Genomic DNA, 25,733 nt, shown 5'->3' with positions numbered 1-25,733 from the left:
CATCTTCACTCTGTATCCTACAGTAGTGACCCTCAGATCTATGAGCATAACAGGGTTCACACAAGTTAGATCTTAGTGAACCCGAGGTAAGGTGTGAGACTGAGTGGTCCTGCATGAACAAGGGTACTAGTTCATACTTAAACATTACAGCCACAAAGCAGGAGGGAAGTTTTGCTCAATCCAAGTCAGTCTGGAGACCTAACCAGACCTGGAATAAAGGTAAACAGGCCAAGACAGCATGAAGGGGCAGCCCCCGATCCGGGACCAGATCTAGTGGGGGGCAGACTTTCTCTCTTCGCTCAGGCGTGGGCAAGAGACGTTCAGGATTCCTGGGCATTAGAAATTGTGACCCAGGGGTATCTTCTAGAATGCAAAGATTCTCCTCCAAGGGGGAGATTTCATCTTTCACAGTTGTCTGTAAACCAGACAAAAAGAGAGGCGTTCTTACGCTGTGTAGAAGACCTATATACTATGGGGGTAATCTGCCCAGTTCCAAAAGCAGAACAGGGGCAGGGGTTTTACTCCAATCTGTTCGTGGTTCCCAAAAAAGAAGGAACCTTCAGACCGATTTTAGATCTCAAGATCCTAAACAAATTTCTCAGAGTTCCATCCTTCAAGATGGAGACCATTCGGACTATTTTACCAATGATCCAGGAGGGTCAATATATGACCACCGTGGATTTGAAGGATGCATATCTTCACATCCCTATCCACAAAGATCATCACCAGTTCCCCAGGTTCCCCTTCCTGGACAAGCATTACCAGTTTGTGGCTCTTCCCGTCGGGTTGGCCACAGCTCCCAGAATTTTCACAAAGGTGCTAGGGTCCCTTCTGGCGGTTCTAAGGCCACGGGGCATAACAGTGGCGCCCTATCTGGACGATATCTTGATTCAGGCGTCAACTTACCATCTTGACAAATCTCACATGGACATCGGGTTGGCTTCTCACGGGTGGAAGGTGAACATAAAGAAGAGTTCACTTGTCCCTCTCACAAGAGTTCCATTCCTGGGAACTCTGATAGACTCGGTAGACATGAAAAATTTTCTGACGAAGGTCAGAAAATCAAAGATCTTAACCACCTGCCGAGCGCTTCATTCCATTCCTCGGCCGTCAGTGGCTCAGTGTATGGAGGTAATTGGATTAATGGTAGCAGCAATGGACATAGTTCTGTTTTCTCGCTTGCATCTCAGTCCACTGCAACTATGCATGCTCAGACAGTGGAATGGGGACTATGCAAATTTATCTCCTCAGATACATCTGGATCAAGAGACCAGAGACTCTCTTCTTTGGTGGTTGTCACAGGATCATCTGTCCCAGGGAATGTGTTTCCGCAGGCCAGCATGGGTCATAGTGACGACGGACGCCAGCCTATTGGGCTGGGGTGCAGTCTGGAATTCCCTAAAGGCACAGGGTGTGTGGACTCAGGAGGAGGCTCTCCTTCCAATAAATATTCTAGAACTGAGAGCGATATTCAACACGCTTCAGGCGTGGCCTCAGCTGGCTTCGGCCAAATTCATAAGATTCCAGTCAGACAATATCACGACTGTAGCATATATCAATCATCAAGGGGGAACAAAGAGTTCTCTAGCGATGATAGAGGTTTCCAAAATAATTTGATGGGCAGAGACTCACTCTTGCCATCTATCAGCAATCTATGTCCCAGGAGTGGAGAACTGGGAAGCAGATTTTCTAAGTCGACAGACTTTTCATCCAGGGGAGTGGGAGCTCCATCCGGAGGTGTTTGCACAATTGATTCATCAATGGGGCACACCAGAATTGGATCTGATGGCATCTCGTCAGAATGCCAAACTTCCTTGTTACGGGTCCAGATCGAGGGATCCCCAAGCAGTACTGATAGATGGTCTAGCAGTACCTTGGTCGTTCAACCTGGCTTATGTGTTAGCTCCTTTTCCTCTCCTTCCTCGTCTGATTGCCAGAATCAAACAGGAGAGGGCTTCGGTAATTTTGATAGCACCTGCGTGGCCACGCAGGACTTGGTATGCGGACCTGGTGGAAATGTCATCTCTGCCACCGTGGAAACTGAGACAGGGCCTTCTCATTCAAGGTCCGTTCCAGCATCCAAATCTAGTTTCTCTGCGGCTGACTGCCTGGAGATTGAACACTTGATTTTATCTAAGCGGGGATTCTCTGAGTCGGTCATGATACCTTCATTCAGGCTCGAAAGCCTGTCACTAGGAAAATTTACCATAAGATATGGCGTAAATATCTTTATTGGTGCAAATCCAAAGGCTACTCATGGAGTAAGATCCTTCTCCAAGAAGGATTGGAGAAGGGGTTATCAGCTAGTTTCCTAAAGGGACAGATATCTGCTTTATCAATTTTACTGCACAAGCGTCTGGCAGATGTTCCAGACGTTCAGTCGTTTTGTCAGGTTCTGGTTAGAATCAAGCCTGTGTTTAAACCTGTTGCTCCGCCATGGAGTTTGAATTTAGTTCTTAAAGTTCTTCAAGGGGTTCCATTTTAACCTATGCATTCCATAGATATTAAGCTTCTATCTTGGAAAGTTCTGTTTTTAGTTGCTATCTCTTCGGCTCGAAGAGTTTCTGAACTTTCTGCATTGCAATCCGACTCGCCCTATCTTGTTTTCCATTCCGATAAGGTGATTTTGCGTACCAAACCTGGATTCCTTCCTAAGGTTGTTACTAATAAGAATATTAATCAGGAAATTGTTGTTCCTTCTCTGTGTACTAACCCTTCTTCTAAGAAGGAGCATCTGTTACACAACTTGGACGTGGTTCGTGCTTTGAAGTTTTACTTGCAAGCGACCAAAGATTTCCGTCAAGCATCTTCTCTGTTTGTTGTCTATTCTGGAAAACGTAGAGGTCAAAAAGCTACTGCTAGCTCTCTTTCTTTTTGGCTGAAAAGCATCATCCGGTTGGCATACAAGACTGCTGGACAGCAGCCTCCTGAAAGGATTACAGCTCACTCTACTAGAGCGGTGGCTTCCACATGGGCTTTTAAAAACTATGCTTCTGTTGAACAGATTTGTAAGGCTGTGACTTGGTCTTCCCTTCATAGCTTTTCCAAATTTTCCAAATTTGATACTTTTGCTTCTTCTGAGGCTATTTTTGGGAGAAAAGTTCTTCAAGCAGTGGTGCCTTCTGTTTAGGCATCTGTCTTGTCCCTCCCGTTCATCCGTGTCCTGTAGCTTTGGTATTGTATCCCACAAGTAAAGGATGAATCCGTGGACTCGTCGTATCTTATAGAAGAAAAGTAAATTTATGCTTACCTGATAAATTGATTTCTTCTTTGATACGACGAGTCCACGGCCGCCCTGTCATTTTAAGACAGATTATATTTTTTTATTTAAAACTTCAGTCACCTCTGCACCTTTTAGTTTCTCCTTTTTCTTCCTATTCCTTCGGTCGAATGACTGGGGGGTGGAGTCAAGGGAGGAGCTATATAGACAGCTCTGCTGTGGTGCTCTTTGCCACTTCCTGTTAGCAGGAGGATAATATCCCACAAGTAAAGGATGAATCCGTGGACTCGTCGTATCATAGAAGAAATCAATTTATCAGGTAAGCATAAATTTACTTTTGAGCCAATAAGCTAAAGAGTTCCAGTATCTAACTAGGCGTGGACAACGCCATATCAGGTGGGAGAAATCAGGGTTGTGTTTTTGACATTTGGGGCAAATGTTATCTGTGTGTGGTGCCCATTTCCCATACATGCTAGGCGTTATATAGGCTTGATGTAGTAATCTGATGTGTGAGTCCCTTAAGTCCTGTGAAAGAGTACTCTTCCTTAGTGTTGCTATACTATTCTGTATCAGTCCTGGTGGGATTTCAAGAGAGGAGGCCCATTTGTTTGCTATATTTTCTATAGTCATATTATTAGTTGGTTCCAACTATAGCCTGTATATTAGGGAGATGGAGAATATTCCTTGCGTGAACAAGGAAACTAATTGCCCTATTGGACGCGTTTTTTCCAAAGTATCTCCCTTTTGCAAGAGGCTAGTAACATAATAATTTGCCTGCAAATAGGCATAATGATGTGTGTTCTGTAAAGAATATTCGGTTTGTAATGATTTAAAACTTTTGATAGTGCTGTCTGCATCGTCTAAAAAGTGTTGGATATTTTGCAATCCCTGCCGTTGCCAAACTCGAAAAGGCTGAGTAGTGAGACCCGCTATAAAGTTAGGGTTCCCATGGAATGGCAGGTATCTCATGCAGGTCTGTGGAATTTTTTTTTACACCTACAGAGTGACCTCCAAGCGCGTAAAGGTTCTGCCCCCAGGAGTAAATCCCTTATGTGACATTGGATCTGCTGTTGTGTCAGATGGGGGAGGACCGCCAGTGAGCAGGGCTCCAGCTGCTCCCCTTCCAGGGTTTTAAAGGTAAAATGTTCTTTCTGGCTCAGCCAGTCAGTCTACTACATACTTGGATAGGGCCACCCAAATTATAAAACATAAGGTTGGGAAGACCCAATCCTCCGTGCATTACTGAACTAGACAGTTTCTGGGAACTTATTCGGTGTCTCTTGCTCACCCATACAAAATCTAGAATCTTCACATTTAACATCTTCAAGTCTGGTTTCCTTAACGTAACTGGCAACATTTGGAACATATAAAGTATCTTTGGGAAGGTGATCATCTTGATCAGGGTTATACGACCTGAAAGCGAAAGGGGTAATCCCTTCCAGCTATCTATTTGATTGGTGTCTTTTTTGATGAGTGGGGTGTAATTAATAGTATACCATTGGCTTGGGTTCAGTGATAACTTTTTTTTTTTTTTTTTATAATAATTTTTATTGAGGTTCATAAATAGGTTTACAAACAATTATCATTTGAAACAGGATACAAATCTTAGTACTACAACATTTTACAGTACGTATCCAAACTAAACATATAAGAGCTGCATCTATTTCCATAGAATCTTGAGCTTAGTACAGGAGCATATCAAATTATCCTAACATATGTTTACAATCCAATTTATTGTTGTAGCCTAGTATCTAACAATCAAAAGAAAAAGAAAAAAAAAAAAAGAAGTAACCTCAGATTTTCACTTTTTCTCCTTTCCTTAAGAAATAGTTCCCTTAATGAGCCTTTAGGACCTCCCGGGCCCAGTTCTTTACATAAGTGTTGCATAGGGAAAAGCAGTAACATAATAAACAACAGTGAACACTAAACATAAACAACCTGCTGATATGAGGACGAAAGAACATCACAAGGATGTCACAATTATTGAATAACTTATCAGGTTGCTGCCTGAATGAATATAAGTAATATTATACTAAAACTGTCTGAAGGGACATTTTCCCGCAGTGAAAAGAAGAATAACATATAAGTCTTTTATAGCGGGGGAAGATAGATATTGAAGTAGAAGTAGAACTACCGTGTGGCTTAAAGTTTATATATATAGATTCCTTAGTATAAAAATGCACAGTTATGTAATATGAAGCAAGGATATAAGGTTCAAACTTCAATACATAAGAAAAAATATGATTACATTTGCTGTATTTATCAAGGGAACCACATTAAAACACGTCAAGCATATTTACGGATGCCTGAGTGTATTGGTGGTAGGAGGGAGCTATATATATAAATATAACAAACAAGAGTAGGAATTGGTTATGAAAACAACAGAAATATTAAGTAAGACCTCTGGGGCCACGGTTGGCACACAGTGATATGGTGGGGGTGACAACTAAGTATGGTCTAGGCACTATAGCTAGTAGTATTAACCTTGATTAAAAATTATCTCTAAGCTGGAGTAATGTAAGTATATATATGGCGTATATTAGCTCACAAAACGTTGCCGGATGTTAATTTAAATAGTCAAACCATGGTGGGGTGGAAAACAGCAGAAATACATGCAAAACTTAAATTTGTGGATTGGGGGGGAGTGAAGGCTGGCAATATAAGTAATTAGCTTGGGACGTTAGACAGGTGACTGATATGGGTTACTATGGAGGATATAAATATCATTGCTATAGTATAAGTATACTGCTGAAACAAGCAAATAAAATACAAAGCGCTGCCTCGGCCGTTGACAGCCCCTTCACTCTAATCTTAGGGAAAGCAGTATTAGAAGTAATATATATAACTTTCTCAATTCTATATAGGTTATAACAAGTGATGTTAAAAGTGTGTGAAAACTATTCATTAACTAGCTATGTTGAGCTTAAGCACAAATATTAGGAGGCCAAGCAAATATTCCCAAAGTATGCACATTGTATTATATTATTGAAGATTTAGTTTGAGAGGTCATGTACTATACCACCCCGCCGCGTGGGCATGGGCCTTATGCCCCACAGCAAGGCAAAGTACAGTTTTAGACAGATATGCATACAGGTGAGATGTATAGTAATAAGCTAGACAAACATGCATCAGAGCAATTTCCATCATAAGGATTTGAGATATTTTATGAGACACCTAGATGCCATAGTTATGGATATTATGGTCCCAAAAGCAAGGTATGGGGGTACAAGGAGTATTAAGCACAAAGCATTGTGGTGAACAAAGTTATAATGGAACATGACTCCCCTCTAGCGGTGGAAATGGCTATTGCGTACCATACCTAGAAATGTTATTTGAAAACCAAACTTAATACTTTATAACAGCGGCAATTTTCAAACATAAAAATATTAAACTCAGTGCTTCCCACATCATAACTGAGATGGGGCTCTACAGATCAGTTAATATAGGTATAATCCCAGTGTCCCAGTGTCCACCATGTTACAGGAGCCTGTTCTAGTCTTTTAGGCAGTAATCTATTTGGAAACGTATATATCACTAACTAAAAACATCTGTGCCCCATACACTCATCGGACCAATTGTCCAGCCACCCTAGCAATATGTAGTGAGCTATATGTGAACATAACAGGGTCTCTTAGGTAGGCTAGTTCCGCTGTAAGTTTTGGTGCCTTCCATGTCTATCCCACACCGATACTGTTCATACAGGGACAATGGCCGTTATCATGCACAAGGTAGAGCACAAGAGGGATTTGAGAATGGCGTCCCACAAAATGAGTGCAAGACCTCTCCGCTGCACCTGTGTCAGGAGCATCGTTTTGAATATGGCTGAGTCCACCTCTCCAACCCAGCATTTGTTGACCAAAACTTCGGAGTAAGAGCAGAGGTGTATCTGCACCACCTCTCGATATGCCCGCAGCACCGTCTGCGTTCCCGACCAGCTGGGAAGTAGAAGAGAAGAGGGAGTCCTTGCATCTCGTTTTCTCAGAAAGCATTACCAGTTCGGCAGATTGCAGCGTGGAGTGTATCATGCTGGGACGTGAGAGAGTGACTGCGATGTCCGGTAACTGCGTGTTCCAACCAGGTAAGGCCCCAACATCCTGTGTGAGGACGGCTGCAGCATGATCAGCCTTTTGTGTGTATGAAGCAAGGCAGCCACGTATATCAGCAAGAGGGCTCTGCAAAATCTGCTGCTGCCTCAGAGCTACGGTAATTAGTGGTTCGTGTTCAACCACCTTTGTAAGAACTTGGGTGAGATTAGAGAAGTGTCTGTCTAGCATGGTCATGATCCCAAGAGTCCATGAGGGCGGCGCCATCTTGGGATCCTTAGGTGTATGGATCACTGTGCGATATGCCCTGTCTTCTAGGGAAAACCGGGTGAAATGTGGCTATTGTCTGCTCCCGGACTCATTCCCAAGAGAAGTAGAAAGTTGGGGTCCACTTTTGAATAGCTTTGGATTGCAGATTGAGGTAGATATGTCCCATATAATATAGTCAGAGCCGGGAGCTCTGCAAAGATGCGACCATCCGCTCCAGTAGCTAGCTCCGCCCCCCCGGGTTCAGTGATAACTTAATTCCCAGATACGTGGAATCCGTGGTAATGACTTTAAAATCATAGCCCAGAGTATCCTGGGGGTTGTTTGGAGTTAGCCAAATTAATTCAGATTTATCCTGGTATCTCATGCAGGTCTGTGGAATCTTTTGCCACCTACAGAGTGACCTCCAAGCGCGTAAAGGTTCTGCCATCGGGAGTAAATCCCTTACGTGACTTTGGATTTGCTGTCGTGTCAGATGAGGGAGGACCGCCAGTGAGCAGGGCTCCAGATGCTCCCCTTTTTTAAAGGTAAAATGTTCTTTCTGGCTCAGCCAGTCTACTACATACTTGCATAGGGCCTCCCAATTATAAAACATAAGGTTGGGAAGACCCAATCCTCCGTGCATTACTGAATTAGACAGTTTCTGGGAACTTATTCGGTGTCTCTTGCTCACCAATACAAAATCTAGAATCTTCACATTTAACATCTTCAAGTCTGGTTTCCTTAACGTAACTGGCAACATTTGGAACATATAAAGTATCTTCGGGAAGGTGATCATCTTGATCAGGTTTATGCGACCTGAAAGCGAAAGGGGTAATCCCTTCCAGCTATCTATTTGATTGGTGTCTTTTTTGATGAAGGGGGTGTAATTAATAGGCACAAAAACAGAGAAAAGGAGCACCTCCACGGAAAGTGGTATTAAAAGAAAACAATCTTTATTTCCAAAAAAATGGTTTTAAAAATATATATATATAAATATGCACTGGCTACAGAAAAAGTTTAGGGATATTGGTCAAATCCCAGTGACCCACTGACGCGTTTTGGCTGATAAGCCGTAATCGTAGTGTGGTCAAATGGCCAAATCCAGCCCCTTTTAAATTAAGAACTTAACCCTAATTGGCTAAAACCAAAATACTGAGATTTAACCCCTATTCTTCCCCTTCACTTACAAACTTAATAATCACCATTTTAGCCACCATATAGACAGAATTAAGTGATATGCAAATGATATACAAGTGAAATAAAATAAAGACACAATCAAAAACAGAAACAATACAATATATACTCCTGTACATGTAAATTGATATATAGTATTGAATAGTTGAATTTGTCCTAGATTACTCGCATTGAAATAGAATTCAAAACACATATAGAACCATTACTAAGCCCAATAAACACAGATAGGCAAGCAAATATATTATGTCCCTAATGTTGTTACGTGTAATCATTCAATATATGGATGTACATAATGTGATATCTAGATTATAAAATATACAATTTACAGCTTTTAAAGCAAGAAAGAAAGAAAATTAGTTAATTTCAACATATAAATATAGTACTAATAATAGTAGAATTTATATATAGAGAATCGAATCTAGACAGCCATACCTGACATAAAGTATCGCTATTTAGAAACCTCTCCTTATACAAATTCATAGATTAAGTACATTAATTAATAGGTCAAAAAAGAAGAACCTTCCCATGCGGGTTAGTTTGTATAACCATTGAATATACATATAAACAAGAGATTTTGTCACATATATTCTAGGGGACAATCCCAGAATATTAACTTCCCTCATATTCATTATCCTCAGAGACTCTCACCTATAGTGCCTTTATATTGCACTTAGCATTGTTGCCTCAATGTCATATAGCAACATGTATTGTCATTTTTGGGTACACAGACCATGAAAACTATTGCCAGAAATTAATCAGATCAAACTCGGAATTTAAACCATAGGGTATTCTCGTCTTCAGTCTGTGTATCCAGAACACCTCTCTTTTTCCCAGGATAGACTCTCTGTCACCACCTCTGGTATTGACTCTAACATTCTCCACTATAGTTCATCTAAGTGTATTACTGCTCTTATTATGGGAATTCTTAAAGTGAAGAACCAAAGGTGTCGTCAGTTTGCCCAATTTAATATTGGACAAATGTTCACGGATTCTGAACCTCACCTCCCTTGTAGTAAGACCTACATATTGTACTTCACACTCCGTGCATGTAAGGAGGTAGACTGAGTATGTGGCTCTACAATTGGTACAACTTAAATGTTCAAAGACTTCTCCTGTTACACTACTCTTGAAACCAGTTCTATTATCTAATTTCTCACAGGCTTTACACTGGAAATTGCTACATTTAAAAACCCCTTTATGTTGTAGCCATGAACTTGTTCTAGAAGCCTCCAGTCTAAGCTGTGTAGGGGCTATCCCATTGCCTATGGACAACCCCTTCCTAAAGGCAAATCTGCACTTACTGGGACCAATATCTTCCAGTCCATCATCTGCTTTGAGCATAGATAGATTTTTCCTAATAATACTACAGATTTTCTCAAATTGGTTACTGTATTGGGTAACAAAAGTAACACCCCTGGCTACCTCGTTCACTTTTCCCTTGTAATTATATTCAAGAAACTCTGCCCTATCTCTACCGTCTATATCTGCTCTAATTAAGTCAATATCCCTTTGCTTATAGCCTCTTTCCAACAATCTTTCTGTGAGATCTGAAGCATGTTTGACATAGCTGTTAATGTTTGTACAGTTCCTTTTCCAACGTATGAACTGACCTCTCATTACTGACTTGAACACTCTCCTAGGGTGATTACTCTGTGCATGTAATAAAGTATTGCCTGAGATAGGCTTTCGAAATACTTCAATATCTACTTTTCCAGAGTCACTCCCTTTCAAAGTTACATCCAGGTAATTTATACTCTCAATGTCAAATTTGAAGGTAAATTTTATTCCTGCATCATTCCTGTTGAGATTACCCTCAAACCTCTCCGCCTCTAATGGAGCCCCACGCCAAATAAAGATAAGATCGTCTATATATCTTCGATAATAGACTATGTATTCTTTCTCGGGGCAAGTACCTCCAAAGATGTGGGACAGCTTCCACCAGCCCATGAATAGGTTTGTGTAGGATGGGGCAAATGTTGCCTCCATAGCTGTCCCACATATATGGAGGTAAAAATCACCCTCAAAGTCTAAAAAATTGTGGGTTAACAGGAACTCGGTTACACGCAGGATAAATACGCAAAAATCATCACTGAAACATTGATTCCTTCGCAAGAAGAAATTCAAGGCTTCTAAGCCCTTGTCATGGTATATGGAAGAATACAATGAGGTAACATCCACAGTAAACCAAAGAGGTTTGCCCAAATTACATAAGTCCCTCTCTAATGTGGTTGGCAGACCCATCGGAGGCGGAGAGGTTTGTGGGTAATCTTAACAAGAATGATGCAGGAATAAAATTTACCTTCAAATTTGACATTGAAAGTATAAATTACCTGGATGTAACTTTGAAAGGGAGTGACTCTGGAAAAGTAGATATTGAAGTATTTCGAAAGCCTATCTCAGGCAATACTTTATTACATGCACAGAGTAATCACCCTAGGAGAGTGTTCAAGTCAGTAATGAGAGGTCAGTTCATAAGTTTGAAAAGGAACTGTACAAACATTAACAGCTATGTCAAACATGCTTCAGATCTCACAGAAAGATTGTAGGAAAGAGGCTATAAGCAAAAGGATATTGACTTAATTAGAGCAGATATAGACGGTAGAGATAGGTCAGAGTTTCTTGAATATAATTACAAGAGAAAAATGAACGAGGTAGCCAGGGGTGTTACTTTTGTTACCCAATACAGCAACCAATTTGAGAAAATCTGTAGTATTATTAGGAAAATCTATCTATGCTCAAAGCGGATGATGGACTGGAAGATATTGGTCCCAGTAAGTGCAGATTTGCCTTTAGGAAGGGGCTGTCCATATGCAATAGGATAGCACCTACACAGCTTAGACTGGAGGCTTCTAGAACAAGTTCAGATACGTGAAATCCATGGTAATGACTTTAAAATCATAACCCAGAGTATCCTGAGGGTTGTTTGGAGTTAGCCAAATTAATTCAGATTTATCCTGGTTCAGAAGGTAACCAGAGACTAAACTAAATTTCTGAATGAGTGTCAGTATTTTTGGGAGGTTAAATCTAGGGTCAGGGATGAATAATAGCATATCATCTGCATACAAAGATAAATGCAAAGTCGAGGTACCTATTTCCAATCCCTGGATTTTCTCTCAAAAGGCTTGAGCAAGGGGCTCTATTGCTAGATTGAACAGGAGTGGGGAAAGGGGACACCCCTGTCTCGTACCTCTATGCAAGTTGAAGGTTGGGGCAATTCTTCCATTAATGATAACAGCCACCACTGGGTCGTGATACAGATTGTGGACAGCCTGTAGATAGTTACCCCTAAAACCAAATTTTTCCAGGGCCCAAAAAAAATATTCCCATATTACTTTATCAAATGCCTTTTCGGCGTTGAGAGCTAGCATACATGCTTTAGATCTCTGCAATGGGGCAAGGTCATTTCGGTGTGTCCAGAAGTAAGATAAAATTAGTTGAACCTTTCTAATATTCTTCACCGAGGATCTGCCCTGTATGAATACTGTTTGGTCTTCATGTATTAAGGACGGCAGGACTAAGCCGAGTCTAGTTGCTAATATTTTAGTCAGTAGCTTGTAGTCCGTGTTTAATAGGGAGATCGGACGATATGATTCTGGTTTCTATGGGTCTTTCCCTGGTTTTAGTATTATGCTAATATGAGCCTCAGTGAATTTGTAGTTGGGTATAGTGTGTCCAGTAAGCACAGCATTATATAAGTGAGTTAAAGTTTCTGCTATTTCTGTTTTCAACAGTTTATAAAACTCTGCTGGCATACTGTCAGGGCCTGGAGTTTTGTCTAAAAGTAGATCTTGTATGGTCCTACTCACTTTGGCTACTTTGATGGGGGCATTTAGCGCTTGTGATTGGTCTTCTTTGAGTTTAGGCAAGTGCAGGGCATTCCAAAATGCTTCTACTTTGTCTTTATCAATTTCCTGTGGACTATAAAGTTTAGTGTAATATTTCGTGAAAATCTTTTGTATATCTTCAGTGCGTGTGTGTATTACATCTAGTTTTCTTATAGCCTATATAATATTTGGTGGCCTATCCATTCTAGTTATCAGAGCAAGGGATCTGCTAGTCTTGTTCCCAAAGCAATAGAACCTGGTTTGCATCTTAGTAGTAGTTTTCAATGTATTTTGCAATAGTGTATTGTCTCTGGCTAACTTAATTTGCTTAAAGTCATTCCTATTTTTCGAGTTAGGGAATTTAAGATATTTATTTTGGGCGTTTATCAACTGTCTGAATAATAATTCTTCCTTTGCCTTAGACTTTTTACAGATACCCGCAGCATAGTTTGTAATTACGCCTCTTAGAACCGCCTTGGCAGTTTCCCAAAATAATAAAGGATTTTGCAAGTGTTGTATATTAATAGCATGATAGGCGTTTCATTCTCCTTTTAGAAAGTTCAGTAAGTTTGGGTCTCTATATAAATATGTGGGAAAGAACCATCTATTCTCTCGTGGCAAACCTTTTTTTAGTGTTAATAGTCAATTTGACTGGGGCATGGTCTGATAGGGTGACCACATAATTTTTAATGTCTACAATGTGAGTGTTCAAGGTCCTTGAAACCAGAAAGTAGTCTATGCGAGGAATACAGGTGAAATCCCTGACCTCTGAGTTACGTGAGCGCCAGATATCAATCAACCCGAGACCCATCTGGAATTTATTGAGTATTTTTGTCTCTCTATTGGAATTGGTACCAAGTGTCATCTTAATTGGTGTGAGGGCTGGATTCGTAAAACGGTCTAGTGGAACATGCGGTGCAATAATAAAATAAAAAGGGAGATGTGCAGATTTTAGCAGTTGTTTTTGTAGTTTCATCCAGAAGATGTCTTTTTTACTGATTGGACCATATACTCCTACCAGAGCTAAGGATACATCACCCAGCTCTAAGTGTAATATAACGTAGCGGCCATCCACATCAATGTCCCTATGCAATATTTTATAAGATAACCCTTTTCTGAATAGAATCGCCACTCCTCTGGCTCTACTCCCTGAGAAAGAGGAGGCGATGACCTCCTGTACCCATCCCTGTTTTAACTTAGCATGTTCATCTATGGTGAAGTGTGTTTCTGTCAGAAGAGCAATATCTGCCCCTTATTCTTAAGTAGTTTTAATATACACTTCCTTTTAATGGGGGAGGTAACTCCTCCTACATTCCACGTTATTACATACTTTGGTATCAGCCATAGTAGTCATCTGAGAACATGTGTAACCTGGCCTTTAATCACTAGATACATATAATACCATTGTGCGATTGAGGTACCTGCTCAAAGAGTATACATCGGGTAGGCAGCATGTAGGATCTAGATTCTCTAGAGTTATACTGCCATGTCCACAGACCCTTCATGCTCTGTCCTGGAGATACGGTTAGAAACTTCCGTAAAGCATCACTGTAGGTGAGAAAAACAATTAAACATTGAATGAGAACAACAAATAACATATAACAACAACAAACAACAGAACAACCACAGAAAGGAGCTAACATTCTCCTTCAGCATTCAGCCAAACTCCCCTCCCCTCAGATAAGTAAGGGTATGGCCGGGGGTTAAGAGGCAAGTGCATGGAATGTGATCATGTCTCTCTGAGTGTCCCAGCCATAATGTAGCAGACTGTTGGATTAGTCCCAGTGCTTGACTCAAGGTATGATAAGTGCAAGGTATTCTAAGCCCATCAAGATTGTCCATTTCCGGCCTCCAATTGGGGCACAGGATTGTCTTTGGCTAAGTCTCTATCCTCAGCCTGCAGGTATATCTGGAGTTGTTTAGGAGAGTCAAAGAACTTTGGGCCACTAGCTGTCTGTAGGCGTAGTTTAGCAGGGAACAGCAATGCCACAGATCTACCCCTTTCAATCAGCCGCTGACAGTAAGGTGAAAATTCCCTCCGCTTTCTAGTGACCTCAGATGAATAGTCCTGGAGCATCAACAGTTTTTTTCCTTCAAATGTGATAGGGCATGCTTTACGGTAAGCTCTGAGGAGCTCCACTTTGTCTTTAAAGTTCAGATATTTTATTAGAACATGTCTTGGTGGCTTTTTATTAGGTTTCTCTGATCTCGGCTAGCCTACTCTGTGCGCTCTTTCTGCTACGCACGGGACAGTAGTATCAGACATCTTGAGCAATTGTGGTAGTTGGGTTTCTGCAAAGTGTAGAAGTGATGTGCTTTGCACTGATTCCGATAGTCCCACTACGCGCAGGTTGTTCCTGCAAGAACTGTTTTCAAGGTCATCTAAGCGCACTCAGGTCTGTATTCTGTTTCTGTAAGTTGGATACCGATGTGGACATCTCTCTGTGACGGTCCTCATGTTCAGACACCCTATGCTCCACACGAGTGAGTCTTCTGGAAAACTTTAAATTCAGTGGAGAGTGATTCCACCCCCATTTGCAACTGTTCAATTTTAGGTAAAAATAGAGCTGAAATTTGTGCCACAATAGGATGTGTGTCTTGTATTAAGGATTCTTCTGGGTCGTTTAATATCGAGGGGGCAGGATGCACCTCCACTTGGTGTTTTGTTCGCCTGTGAGTGTTCTTGTTCTTTGACGCCATTTTATTGGTAGTTTTGTGAAAATTGCTATAGTACTTCTGCATACGCTAGCTGGCAGTTTATTAAGTCTGTATGGGCACACGGACTGCAGCCTCTGGAAGACTTTCGTGGTATAGGCTCTGAGCAAGTTATAGGAACAGTCACAATAGTAGTAATAGTAGTAGGCAGGGTGTAGTCAAGGTTCACAGTAGATAGTAGCTTAATATAATCCTTTACATAAATCCTTCACCGGGACTGAGGACAGGGGGGGGAGTTTCAGAAAACAGTCTCAATCTAAATCATAGTTGTTTCTCCAGTGTACAAGTGTACAGTGCAGTAGCTACAATCCCACTGATCTAGTGTGTTAACAATATCGATAGGAGCCACAACCATCACACCCGTCCTACAATGCAGCATCAATACCAGAATGAGGCACAGGAGTGAAATATATGACACTGTCTGGGTAGAGAACGTGTAGGTATGGCTAATGGAAGTGGTGATTGCATTACCCCCTACAGCGTTTTTTTATTTTCTGCACGGAAGGCCGCCGTGACCGCTCAGCTTCCACCCTCAGCTGTCTCTTACCACCAGCACTGTAATGTCTCTTGGTTCTGGCAGATGTTTGTGCCTTCTGAGAAGAGTAAGGGCCTTTTCAAGCTCCATGTGGAGCCGCGGTAATTTTAAGATGGCGTCTATGCGCTCCGTCTCCTCCACTCTGACTTCCGCAGTTAGGAGGTTGTTTTAGTCCTCACGCTTGGATGCCAGCTGATACTATCGCCTGGTGTCGTTCCCAAGCCGATGTTCTGCAAGGCGGTTACGTGGGAGCAGGGAAAGTGCCAGCTAAAACAGACTTTTGCGAAGTTGGTAGCGGAGCTCACATAGCCTGCTGCTCTCCCCTCGCTCCTCCCACCGGAAGTAGCCAGGATCTTCTTGGTCTAAGAACAAACAGAGCAAAAAGCCCAATTCCAATCAGAAAGCTGTATGAGGGAACGGTCCAGAAGATCTTCTGGTAGGGGCCAGATTGATTCGGTTTCAGAAGGCCTGGTCTTGATCAGCTCAGGATCCCTATGTTCTCAATATCATATCCCAGAGTTATTGCATAGGCTTTCACACCAGTCCTCCCTGGGAATGGTTTCATCTGTCTTAAGTTCCAAAGGATCTTATAAAGGTGACTGCTTTTTTCAAAATCTTTAAAACTTAGAGGGCATGGAGTGATCCAACTTGTTCCAATCACTCAACAGGCACATGGTTTCTATTCCAACCTCTTCATTGTTCCATAGAAAGAGGGCACCTACTGTCCTATTCTGGCCCTTAAGACTCTGAACAAATTTGTTTGTGTATTTTCTTTCAAAATGGAAGCAATTCCCTTCGGTTTGGCCACAGCCTCACACATCTTCACTAAGGTATTAAGGGCTCTCTTAGCAATGATCAGAGCACATGGAAACTCCGTTGCCCCTTATTTGGATGATATGTTTCTCCAAGCTCTGTCTCTTTCTCTGGCTACTGCTCTTACCCACAGAATGGTATCTTTTCTTCAGGAACATGGATGGAAAATCAATGTCCCCAAGAGTTCTTTTTCTTAGCCACAAGGGTGGTTTTCTGGGAGTGGTGAAGGAAAAGTCCCGAATTAACTCTTGAATCTTTATTTTTTCGGCCTATCTGGACTGTAGTCTCTATGGACGCAGGTCTGATGAGTTGGGGCGCTGTTTGGGAGTCCCAGAGGGTGCCTGGAGAATGGTTCCCTCAGGAGTCGTGGTTACCTATCAACATACTTGAACTTTGTGCGATTCAGTCTTGGCCCCTTTTATTTTCAGGCTACTAAAGATTTTAGACAGACTAAAGCTTATTTGTCCACTTTTCAGGTCACAGAAAGGGTCAAAAGGCTACAGTTGTGGTTTTGATGTCATAGCTGAAGCAGTCTATTTATAAGGATTCTTGGTTGCAGGAAAATTGCCTCCAAATAGATTAACTGCTCATTTTACCAGTTCTGTATCTACTTCTTAGGCCTTCAAAAAATGATGCCTCCTTGGAACAGATTTGCAAGGCAGCAACTTGGTGTTCTCTCCATACCTTTTCTAAATGTTATCATTTTGATATTTATGATTCTTCTGTAGCTGTTTTAGCAGGAAAGTCCTTCAAGCCACAGTGTCTGGGAAATCAGAACTGCCATCATTTTGTCTCACCTGTCCTTAACATGAACTCTCTACTTGGCTATTGTATCCCGCATGTTATAAACACATATGAACATGTTATAAACAAGGGGGCTCTGTTCCTCAGGAGGCGCCTTCCCAATCGCACACTCCTTTTGCTTTTGCAGGTGACCCTGACTTTGATGTCTCTGCGCAGGGTGGATTGTTTCCCCCGGAGATGGCGGGACATTTTCGTTTTAATATTTTATTGGTGCTGATTCGTCTGCAAGATCCCGAAGTTTCCTTGCAGTTATGTGCCTACCTGCCTATTCCGGGTGTTCAGACCCGGATGAACCTGGATTTTCGCTAGTACGGACGACAATTCTTATTTGCACCTCTTAACCCTGCTTTCTGACTTTCATACTTTTTCTGTCTCTCTCCTCTACTCGGCTATAGGTAAATTGAGTGGGAGAGGATGTGGGAGGGATTAAAAGCTCTTATTAGGGTTCTTGACCGCCTCCTAAAATATATCCCACGTTATGAACACCTATAGACTCTCATCATCCCGAAAGAAAGAAATGTATTGGTAAGTATAAATTTAGTTTTTTTTTCCCTTTTCTTCTTATATGAATCTTGTGAATTTTCTCTCGTTATTTATGATTTATATGATGAATGTAACCTGGAAATTATGTCTATTTTTTTCTTTTTTCCTTTTTCTATGTATTATAAGATGTAATTGGAAAACTCAGAATAAAAAGAGATTTAAAAAAAATCAATATAAATGAGCTTGTGCTCTGAGTTAACCAATCACTGTGCAGAATATTGCTGGCTCAGATAAATATCCCTATACTTAAAGGGGCACTGTAGTCATAAAATGAAGTACATTATTTGGAAGAAAAAATAAAGAATGGCATTAATAATATTTTTGCAATTTATATTTATTAAACATTTTGCAGCTAAAGTTTTTCAAAATTGAGAGTGAACTTGTACTGTCATTTCCTGAGCTATGTGACAGAAGTGCATTTTCCTTCTCCACACAGCCCACTATTTCCTTATGTTCCCTAGCTGTAGTACATGTGCCGCAGCCAGATACCACTGTGACAGAATACTGCACGCAGTAAAGGACAACATGTTTTGTCTAGCAGAAATAAAGTGTACAGACACAAAATAACAAGCAGAAACTGCCTCCCTGCCCCTAATAGACGTGCTCTGTAGTATATTATTAATCCCGCACATGGCGTGTATGTGTGTGTATATGTGGGTGGGTGTGTGCGTGAGTGTGTGTGTAAATGTTTGTGTGTGTGTGTATATGTGTGTATATGTGTGAGTTTGTATATGTGTGTGTGTATATGTGTGAGTGTGTATGTGTGTGTGTTTGTATATGTGTGTGTGTGTATATGTGTGAGTGTGTATGTGTGTGTGTGTGTGTATATGTGTGTGTGTGTGTATGTGTGTGTATATGTGTGTGTGTGTGTGTGTGTGTATATGTGTGTGTATATGTGGGTGTGTGCGTGAGTGTGTGTGTAAATGTTTGTGGGTGTGTATGTGGGTATGTGCGTGAGTGTGTGGGTGTGTATGTGGGGGTGTGAGTGACTGTGTGTATATGTGTGTTCGTGGGTGTGTGTATGTGTGGGTGTGTGAGTGACTGTGTGTATATGTGCGTGCGTGTGTTTGTATATGTGTGTTCATGGGTGTGTATATGTACTTGCGTAGGTATATGTATGTGTGTGCGTGAGTGTGTGTGTGTGTATATGTGTGCGTTTGTGTGTATGTGTGTTCGTGGGTGTGTGCATGAGTGTATGTATATGTGTTAGTGGGGTGTGTGTGTGTATATGTGTGCGTTTGTGTGTGTATATATGTGTATATGTGTGAGTGAGTGAGTGTGTGTGTAAATGTTTGTGTGTGTGGATGTGTATGTGTGTTCGTGGGTGTGTGTATGTGTGGGTGTGTATATGTATTTGCGTAGATATATATATGTGTGTGTGAATGGGTGGGTGCGTGAGTGTGTGTGTATATGTGTTTGTGGGGGGGGTGTATATGTGTGCGTTTGTGTGTATATGTGTGTGTGTGGGTGTGTATATGTGTGTGTGTGTGGGTGTGTATATGTGTGTTTGTGGGTGTGTGTATATGTATTTGCCTAGGTATATATATGTGTGTGCGTGGATGTGTGTAGTGCTCTATGCTTATATTTTATTGAAATAGTATAGAAAATAATTTAAAAAAAAAAGAACTCTTCAACTTCAGTCGATTTTTGCGCTCTATTGGCCTAGGGCAGCTCAAGTATTATCCCACATGAACTTTACTGCATGCCCCCTAAAAGTCTGTTATGTGTAATCTAGGCCTTTATTTGGTATTGCATGAGTCTAATGTTCCTTATATATAACAAGCTAGGTTTTAAGCATTTCTCAACTTGGACTGGTAAATGACTTAAATATTATGACTGACTAACATATTTAGAAAATAATTTAAATTGTTCCTGTTAAGGTTACTTGAGACTTTAAGAAACTGCAGTGTCACAGGAAAAAAAGTTTAAAAAAAATTGAGTCAGTATATTTTTGTTGTGTATATTTTAGGACCCAGTTTATGGCAATGGGAAGCTCGGAGAAATAAAAACACTTATCCTTGGAATGTTGGACACATTTAACTATGAACAGGTACATAATATTTTCATCTATTAAACAGTCATTTTCTGATATTTATCAACAGCAGAAAATAACAGAATTTTATTGGCAAAATCTTATTTAATTCAGTAGCTTAAATGAAAGGAAAACATCCCACAAAATTGCTTCTTTTAAAGTGTTATAATATAGATTATCATTGTGTGCCACCTAATTAATGAAACTATAAAGCCAGTATTAAAAATTCATGGCACAATATGACCTGGCTCTGTATAATTTGTTATGCTCATTACGAAACCAATTAAAATTATCTTAAGATTGTAAAAATCTAATTTATTCATACTTTACCCAGATTTATAAATGTAATTAGGAATCGTCGAAAGAATACGCTCTTATGTTGACCTATTTCCGTATCTTTGTTACTAGTGGTAGGAGTTACCCTGTTGTATGGTAATGCTTGTGTGTTTTTCTATTCTTTATCTGCTGACCACCAGCTATTTTATGCTTTTATTCTATCTTGTCCTTTGTTCTATGTCTAGACATTACTTGAAACCACAACCAACCTGTTGAACCAAGACCTGCACTGGTCCCTGTGCAACCTGAAGTCCTCTGTTACCCGAGCCTTGGTACCCAAGCAGGATTGCTGCTGCGTCTGCCTGCATCAGTACAAGAGGATACAAGACACCACTGACAAGATTATTGTCTTCAGGTGACTCAAGGGGTTTGTAGCCGTTAGGTGGTTTCTTGTTCCTTTAATTATATACAGATCTGTTTAGTGGTAATGATGCACTTGTTAAGTTTTTGTGACCTTATACACGTGACTTGGCCTCAGTGTGCAGCATTGTTTTTCTTCCTAATGGGAAAGAGTCAACAGCCGCATTCATTACTTATGGGAAAATAAGAACCTGGGCACCAGGAGGAGGCAAAGACCCACCAGCCAAAGGCTTAAATACTCTTCCCACTTCCCCTATCCCCCAGTCATTCTTTGCTTTTCGTCATAGGAGGTTGGCAGAGAAGTGTCAGAAGTTATTTTTTTCCATTTGTTATACTTTTATATAATTTTAATATGCCTCTTATGGAGGGTGCTACCCTTCGACATGGGACAGGAGTTTTAATTAGTCCTGTTAGCTTCTCATGGAGGGCCTGGGCGAAAGTTAGAGTCCGGAGATGCAGTGGGAGCTTCCCCTGCAACACCATCCCGACTCGTTATAACGGCGCCTTTCAGCACTTGACGTTGTCGAACTTCGCTTCGCTACCTGCTGTCTTCTCTCAAGTCCATGACGGAGGCGCTGCCACTATTCATCACACTTGAAGGGCTGTGTTCCTGTTCCATTGCGTAGATTCCGGTAAGATCGTTTCATTTTATTACATTGTCTGTAATGTGATTTTTTATGACAGTATAGTATGGGCCTCGCTGAGGTACCTTCAGTACAGATCTTGGAATCAAGGGATATTTCCTCCTTAGGGTGGTTTGGTGAACGGGAAAGGGGTCTCTTATCATGTTTCTTATGTGATTCAACCTGCATTGGGTATGTGTGTACGGGTTCTGAGGCTGAGACACGTATCGTTACTCTATGCGGTGCAAAATGGCTTTTTTTCTGGGCTTGTGAATGTACAGCCTAGGACTAAAAACCTTCGGTTTATGGGTTTATGCCTGTTGTGTAGTCTTGCGTATCTTTTTATGTGGGCCTAGTTTTGCCGCCTTTCGGTGGCACGCTTTTTGGATTTCGCGGGGCATCTGCTGACTGTGCGTGTTTACACTTGGCTGGGGTTTCTTCCCCTTCCGCATTCCTGACCGAGTGGTGACGGTGGAAAGAGTCGGATTTATTTACTTTATATTTTTTTCCTACGGAATTCTGGGATTGCTTGGATTTAGTTCTTCCACGGAAGTCATTACCGGATTCATCTGGAGTTGGTGTGTACACTGTTAATTGTTAGTGATGCATGTTGCGCCTGGCTGGTCCGGCGGGACCTACTGGTTCACTTGTTTTTGGTTGGTTGTTTTTATACACTACACTTACATTACGACCTTCGGGTCTGGATGTCAGGAGCGCTTGGGCTGGCCATGTCAGTCCGCTCCAGAGACATGGGCTGGTGAAGTTCCACAGCGTCCCTTCCCATTCCCGGTCTGAAGGGTGAAGTCCTTGCTGCTGTGTGCGGTTTTGGCCTTTTGGGCTGCCCTTGGTGGTTCTTCTAGAGACTAGGTACCATTGGGTGACTAGTATAGGTTGGGTCATGCTGAGGTGGCTTCTTACTTCGGGGAGCTTTTGATGCTCTGATGGGATCTTGAGTTGCAGCCCACCCTGGTGTTCTCCGGTGTTGCCACTGGTGTTTCAATCGTTTCTGCCGCCCCTTAGGGGTCTGGAACCGAGGTGAGCTCGGCCCTCGGAATCCCGTGTCTCGTGACTGCTGGTCCGGGGTTTTTCTTCTTGGACTCGGGATGCATGTTTTATCACAGTATATATCCTGTGTCCTTCTGTGCTTGCTGTTTGAAGTCTTCCTTTTCCTCGACGAGTTAGTCTGCCAGCTTGTTGGTCCAGTTTGGGGCGTGTGGCCTCGAGTTCTGACTAGTGGAATCTGACCCCTTCTTCTCAGCTCTCATCCTAGGTTTGGCAGGGGAGTATAGGGTCCTGTCAGTCCAAGTTCTGGCTATCTCTCCTTGTCCCTCTTATCCCCTTGGGTGTTAGGGGTTGGATCAGGATGGGTTCCATTGTTCTCCTTGGGGAACTTGGAATTGTTGGCAGATTGGGTACCTGTGGGGAGGTTGGGCTTCTGGGCCTTCCTTTCTTAGGGGTTATTTGCCCTATTGTCCTCATTAGGTCTAGGATTGGACTCTAGCCTGTTTGACCTTTCCCTTTCTTGTCTCTGCATTTTGCGGACCTTTGCTCTGCACATGGTGGTTGCACGTTAGTTGCCTTGCTGCCGGTGTTGTGGGGGCTTGAGAGGCTGTCTCTCATAGATCTTATTCCTTTTTTGTAGGGCTCTGTATGGTCTGTCTGACCTTTCTCCTATGGCCTGTGGCAGACTCCCCTGGAGGGGGGTGCCTTTTGGGTTTGCCGCTTCTCTGCTCTTTGAGGCGTTCAGTGCCTGTGCATTGATCGGTAGAGGGTTTAGGTGTCTTGGGGACACGTCCAACAGTCTCTTCATCTGGTTCCTCATGGAAGGAAGGGTCACGTTGGTACTTAGTGTTTTTTCAGAGAATACATCTTGTTAGCTCAGATGCTCGACTTAGATCTAGCCATCTTATGGCTCTTTCAGATCAAGGTTCGATTCCGACTGGTTTAACTACACTTGCCATGTGGGCTTGCCCTTTGGGATTCCGTATTCTCCGGTTTGTGGGAATTATCCCTGGCTTCTGGTCGATTTTTTCTCCAGCACGTGCCTGGTTCTCTCCTTCTCCTTGTGCGGGGGTGGGGCTTTATGTCAGCTGTAAGAGCCTGTTGGTTAGCTTCGCTACCTAGCGAACGGTGGGTTTGCAGTTTGGCTCTGCTGATGCTATTAAACCTTGGTTGCTAACAAGCTTTAAGGGTCCGTTAGAGGAGTTTCTTTACTCCCTCTGGAGAAGGGGGATCCTTAGGGATTCCTCTGTTGTAGAGAGTATTCGTTCTCGGGTGAGTTTCGGCTGCTCTGCAGCCTATAGTGGTGTTGTGTTGGTCTACACCGTCTAGGTTGCGAAGGAGCGTGATGTTTTGTTTTCCTTCAGGTAGCGGCTGTGCTTCCTCTCTCAAGCCTTTAGCATGATCGTCTTTTTCTCTATCTTTTTCGGGGTGCAGAAGTTTTTCCTAGCTTGTGAGGCATCCTCAGTCTATTGTGGCCTGGGGGTGAGTCTTGGCTGCCGTAACGGATTTTACCTTCGCCATCTGGATTGGTAGTTGCCGCTCGTCCACACTATGTAGCGGTTTATGCATCCGCCGGTCCGTAGGATTTCTTTTGTTTCTCTATGGTCATTTTTCTGTTTTCTGCTGCTGTCTTCTCTGTCCTAACATATGTTCAGGGAGCCTAGCGAGCGGATCTTGGTTGTTTTCTTGAAGACCTGAGTTGGTCTTTCTGTCCTATTAGTCGGGTTCCCCTTGTTGTTTCAAGGGCTGTGACTGGGTTGTTGCCCCTGAGAGTGGGGTCTTCAAGGATTGTGTCTAGGTTGCATCTACTCGTGGTAACTGTCCAGGTCCTTTGGACTGTCGGTGACTTTGTGTCCCCGGGGTCGTTTTATTGTTTTTTCTTTCAATAATGTGGTTCCCGGTTTTCGGACGAAACGGGATTTTGTTTTCTGGGAATTTGTTTTTCGGTAGGTGCCTTCATTGTTTCACCTCTTACCCTCCCGTATTGGCATTCTTTGTCCTCTTTGGTTTGGGTATAAATTTCCCATAAGTAATGAATGCGGCTGTGAACTGCTTCCCATTAGGAAGAAAAACATAAATTTTGCTTACCTGATAATTTCCTTTTCTTCCGTGGAAAAGAGTCCACAGCCCCCCCCCCCCCCCCTTTTTGGAGGCGTTGTTGTTTCATCTTCTGGCACCTTTTCACCTTGATGCGTTTTCCACTTTTCCTTGTTCCTCGGCTGAATGACTGGGGGATAGGGGAAGTGGGAGGAGTATTTAAGCCTTTGGCTGGTGGGTCTTTGCTCCTCCTGGTGGCCAGGTTCTTATTTTCCCATAAGTAATGAATGTGGGTGTGGACTCTTTCCCACGGAAGAAAAGTAAATTATCAGGTAAGCATAATTTATGTTATTTTTCAGCACTGTGTGCAGGGAATCCTGCTTTAATTGCAAAGCCTTGTAGTGGAATGTTTGAGTATATTGTGTTTTGCAGCTGTGGACACCTGTACCACTCACTTTGCCTTTTGGGGAAGGACTGCAAGGTAGAGGCTGCGGGACAAAGCCAATGGATCTGCTACCATTGTAACTCTAGCAGCAAAGGCAGAACTGGAAAACCAACCGGGTCAGATAAAAAAGGGAGAACGTCATCTTTGGCACAGGTATCATCCTTAGAACAGGTCCTTGTGCACCTACAACTAATGTACTCCTCAGTGCAACTAAACTTTTCCCGCACATCAGCATAACAGGGAAGTCATTTCAATCACATGCTAAGCACAACTAGACATTTCCATTATATACCCAGCATAACACCGCTAGTAAAGCATGAGCTTCCCACAGTGTGAGTATGTTTTCATACCCAGTCCCGCAAGGCTAATATGAACCTCTGTGTACCAGCGGCTTTGCCTATATTTCTCTTGCTAGATGTATCGAGTCCACGGATTCATCCATACTTGTGGGATATTCTCCTTCCTAACAGGAAGTGGCAAAGAGAGCACCCACAGCAGAGCTGTCTATATAGCTCCTCCCTTAGCTCCACCCCCCAGTCATTCTCTTTGCCTACTCTAAGTACTAGGAAGGGTAAAGTGAGTGTGGTGACAAAAATGTTAGTTTTTATTTTCTCAAGCAAAAGTTTGTTATTTTAAATGGTACCGGTGTGTACTATTCACTGTCTGGCAGAAAAGGGATGAAGATTTCTGCAAGGAAGATGATGATCTTAGCACTTTGTAACTAAGATCCACTGCTGTTCCCACAGAGGCTGAGGAGTACAGGAAAACTTCAGTTGGGGGAACGGTTTGCATGCTAATCTGCATTGAGGTATGTTCAGTCAATTTTTTTCTAGACAGACTGTGATAATTCTAGAAAAGGCTGGCAGTATCCCCATGAGGGAAGGGTAAACTGTATTCTGATACTTAGTAGGGAATCCCAGCTTGCATGAAGGGCTCAGTTGTTACTGGTGACACTTTC

General features: G+C 42.2%; 1 protein-coding gene across 1 annotated transcript in view; it reads left to right on the top strand.

Annotated features, from left to right (window-relative positions):
- The window catches only part of VPS8 (VPS8 subunit of CORVET complex), a 478,663-nt gene that overhangs the window by 413,424 nt on the left and 39,506 nt on the right, over positions 1–25,733 (top strand). Inside the window, 3 exon segments of the mRNA XM_053698746.1 lie at positions 19,910–19,990; positions 20,494–20,663; positions 24,763–24,928. Coding sequence (XP_053554721.1) covers positions 19,910–19,990; positions 20,494–20,663; positions 24,763–24,928 — 417 coding nt within the window.

The sequence above is a fragment of the Bombina bombina genome, chromosome 1, assembly GCF_027579735.1.
Source record: "Bombina bombina isolate aBomBom1 chromosome 1, aBomBom1.pri, whole genome shotgun sequence".
NCBI lineage: Eukaryota > Metazoa > Chordata > Amphibia > Anura > Bombinatoridae > Bombina > Bombina bombina.
Note: the sequence above shows the minus strand (reverse complement) of the source record. Positions and strands in the feature narration are given on the sequence as shown.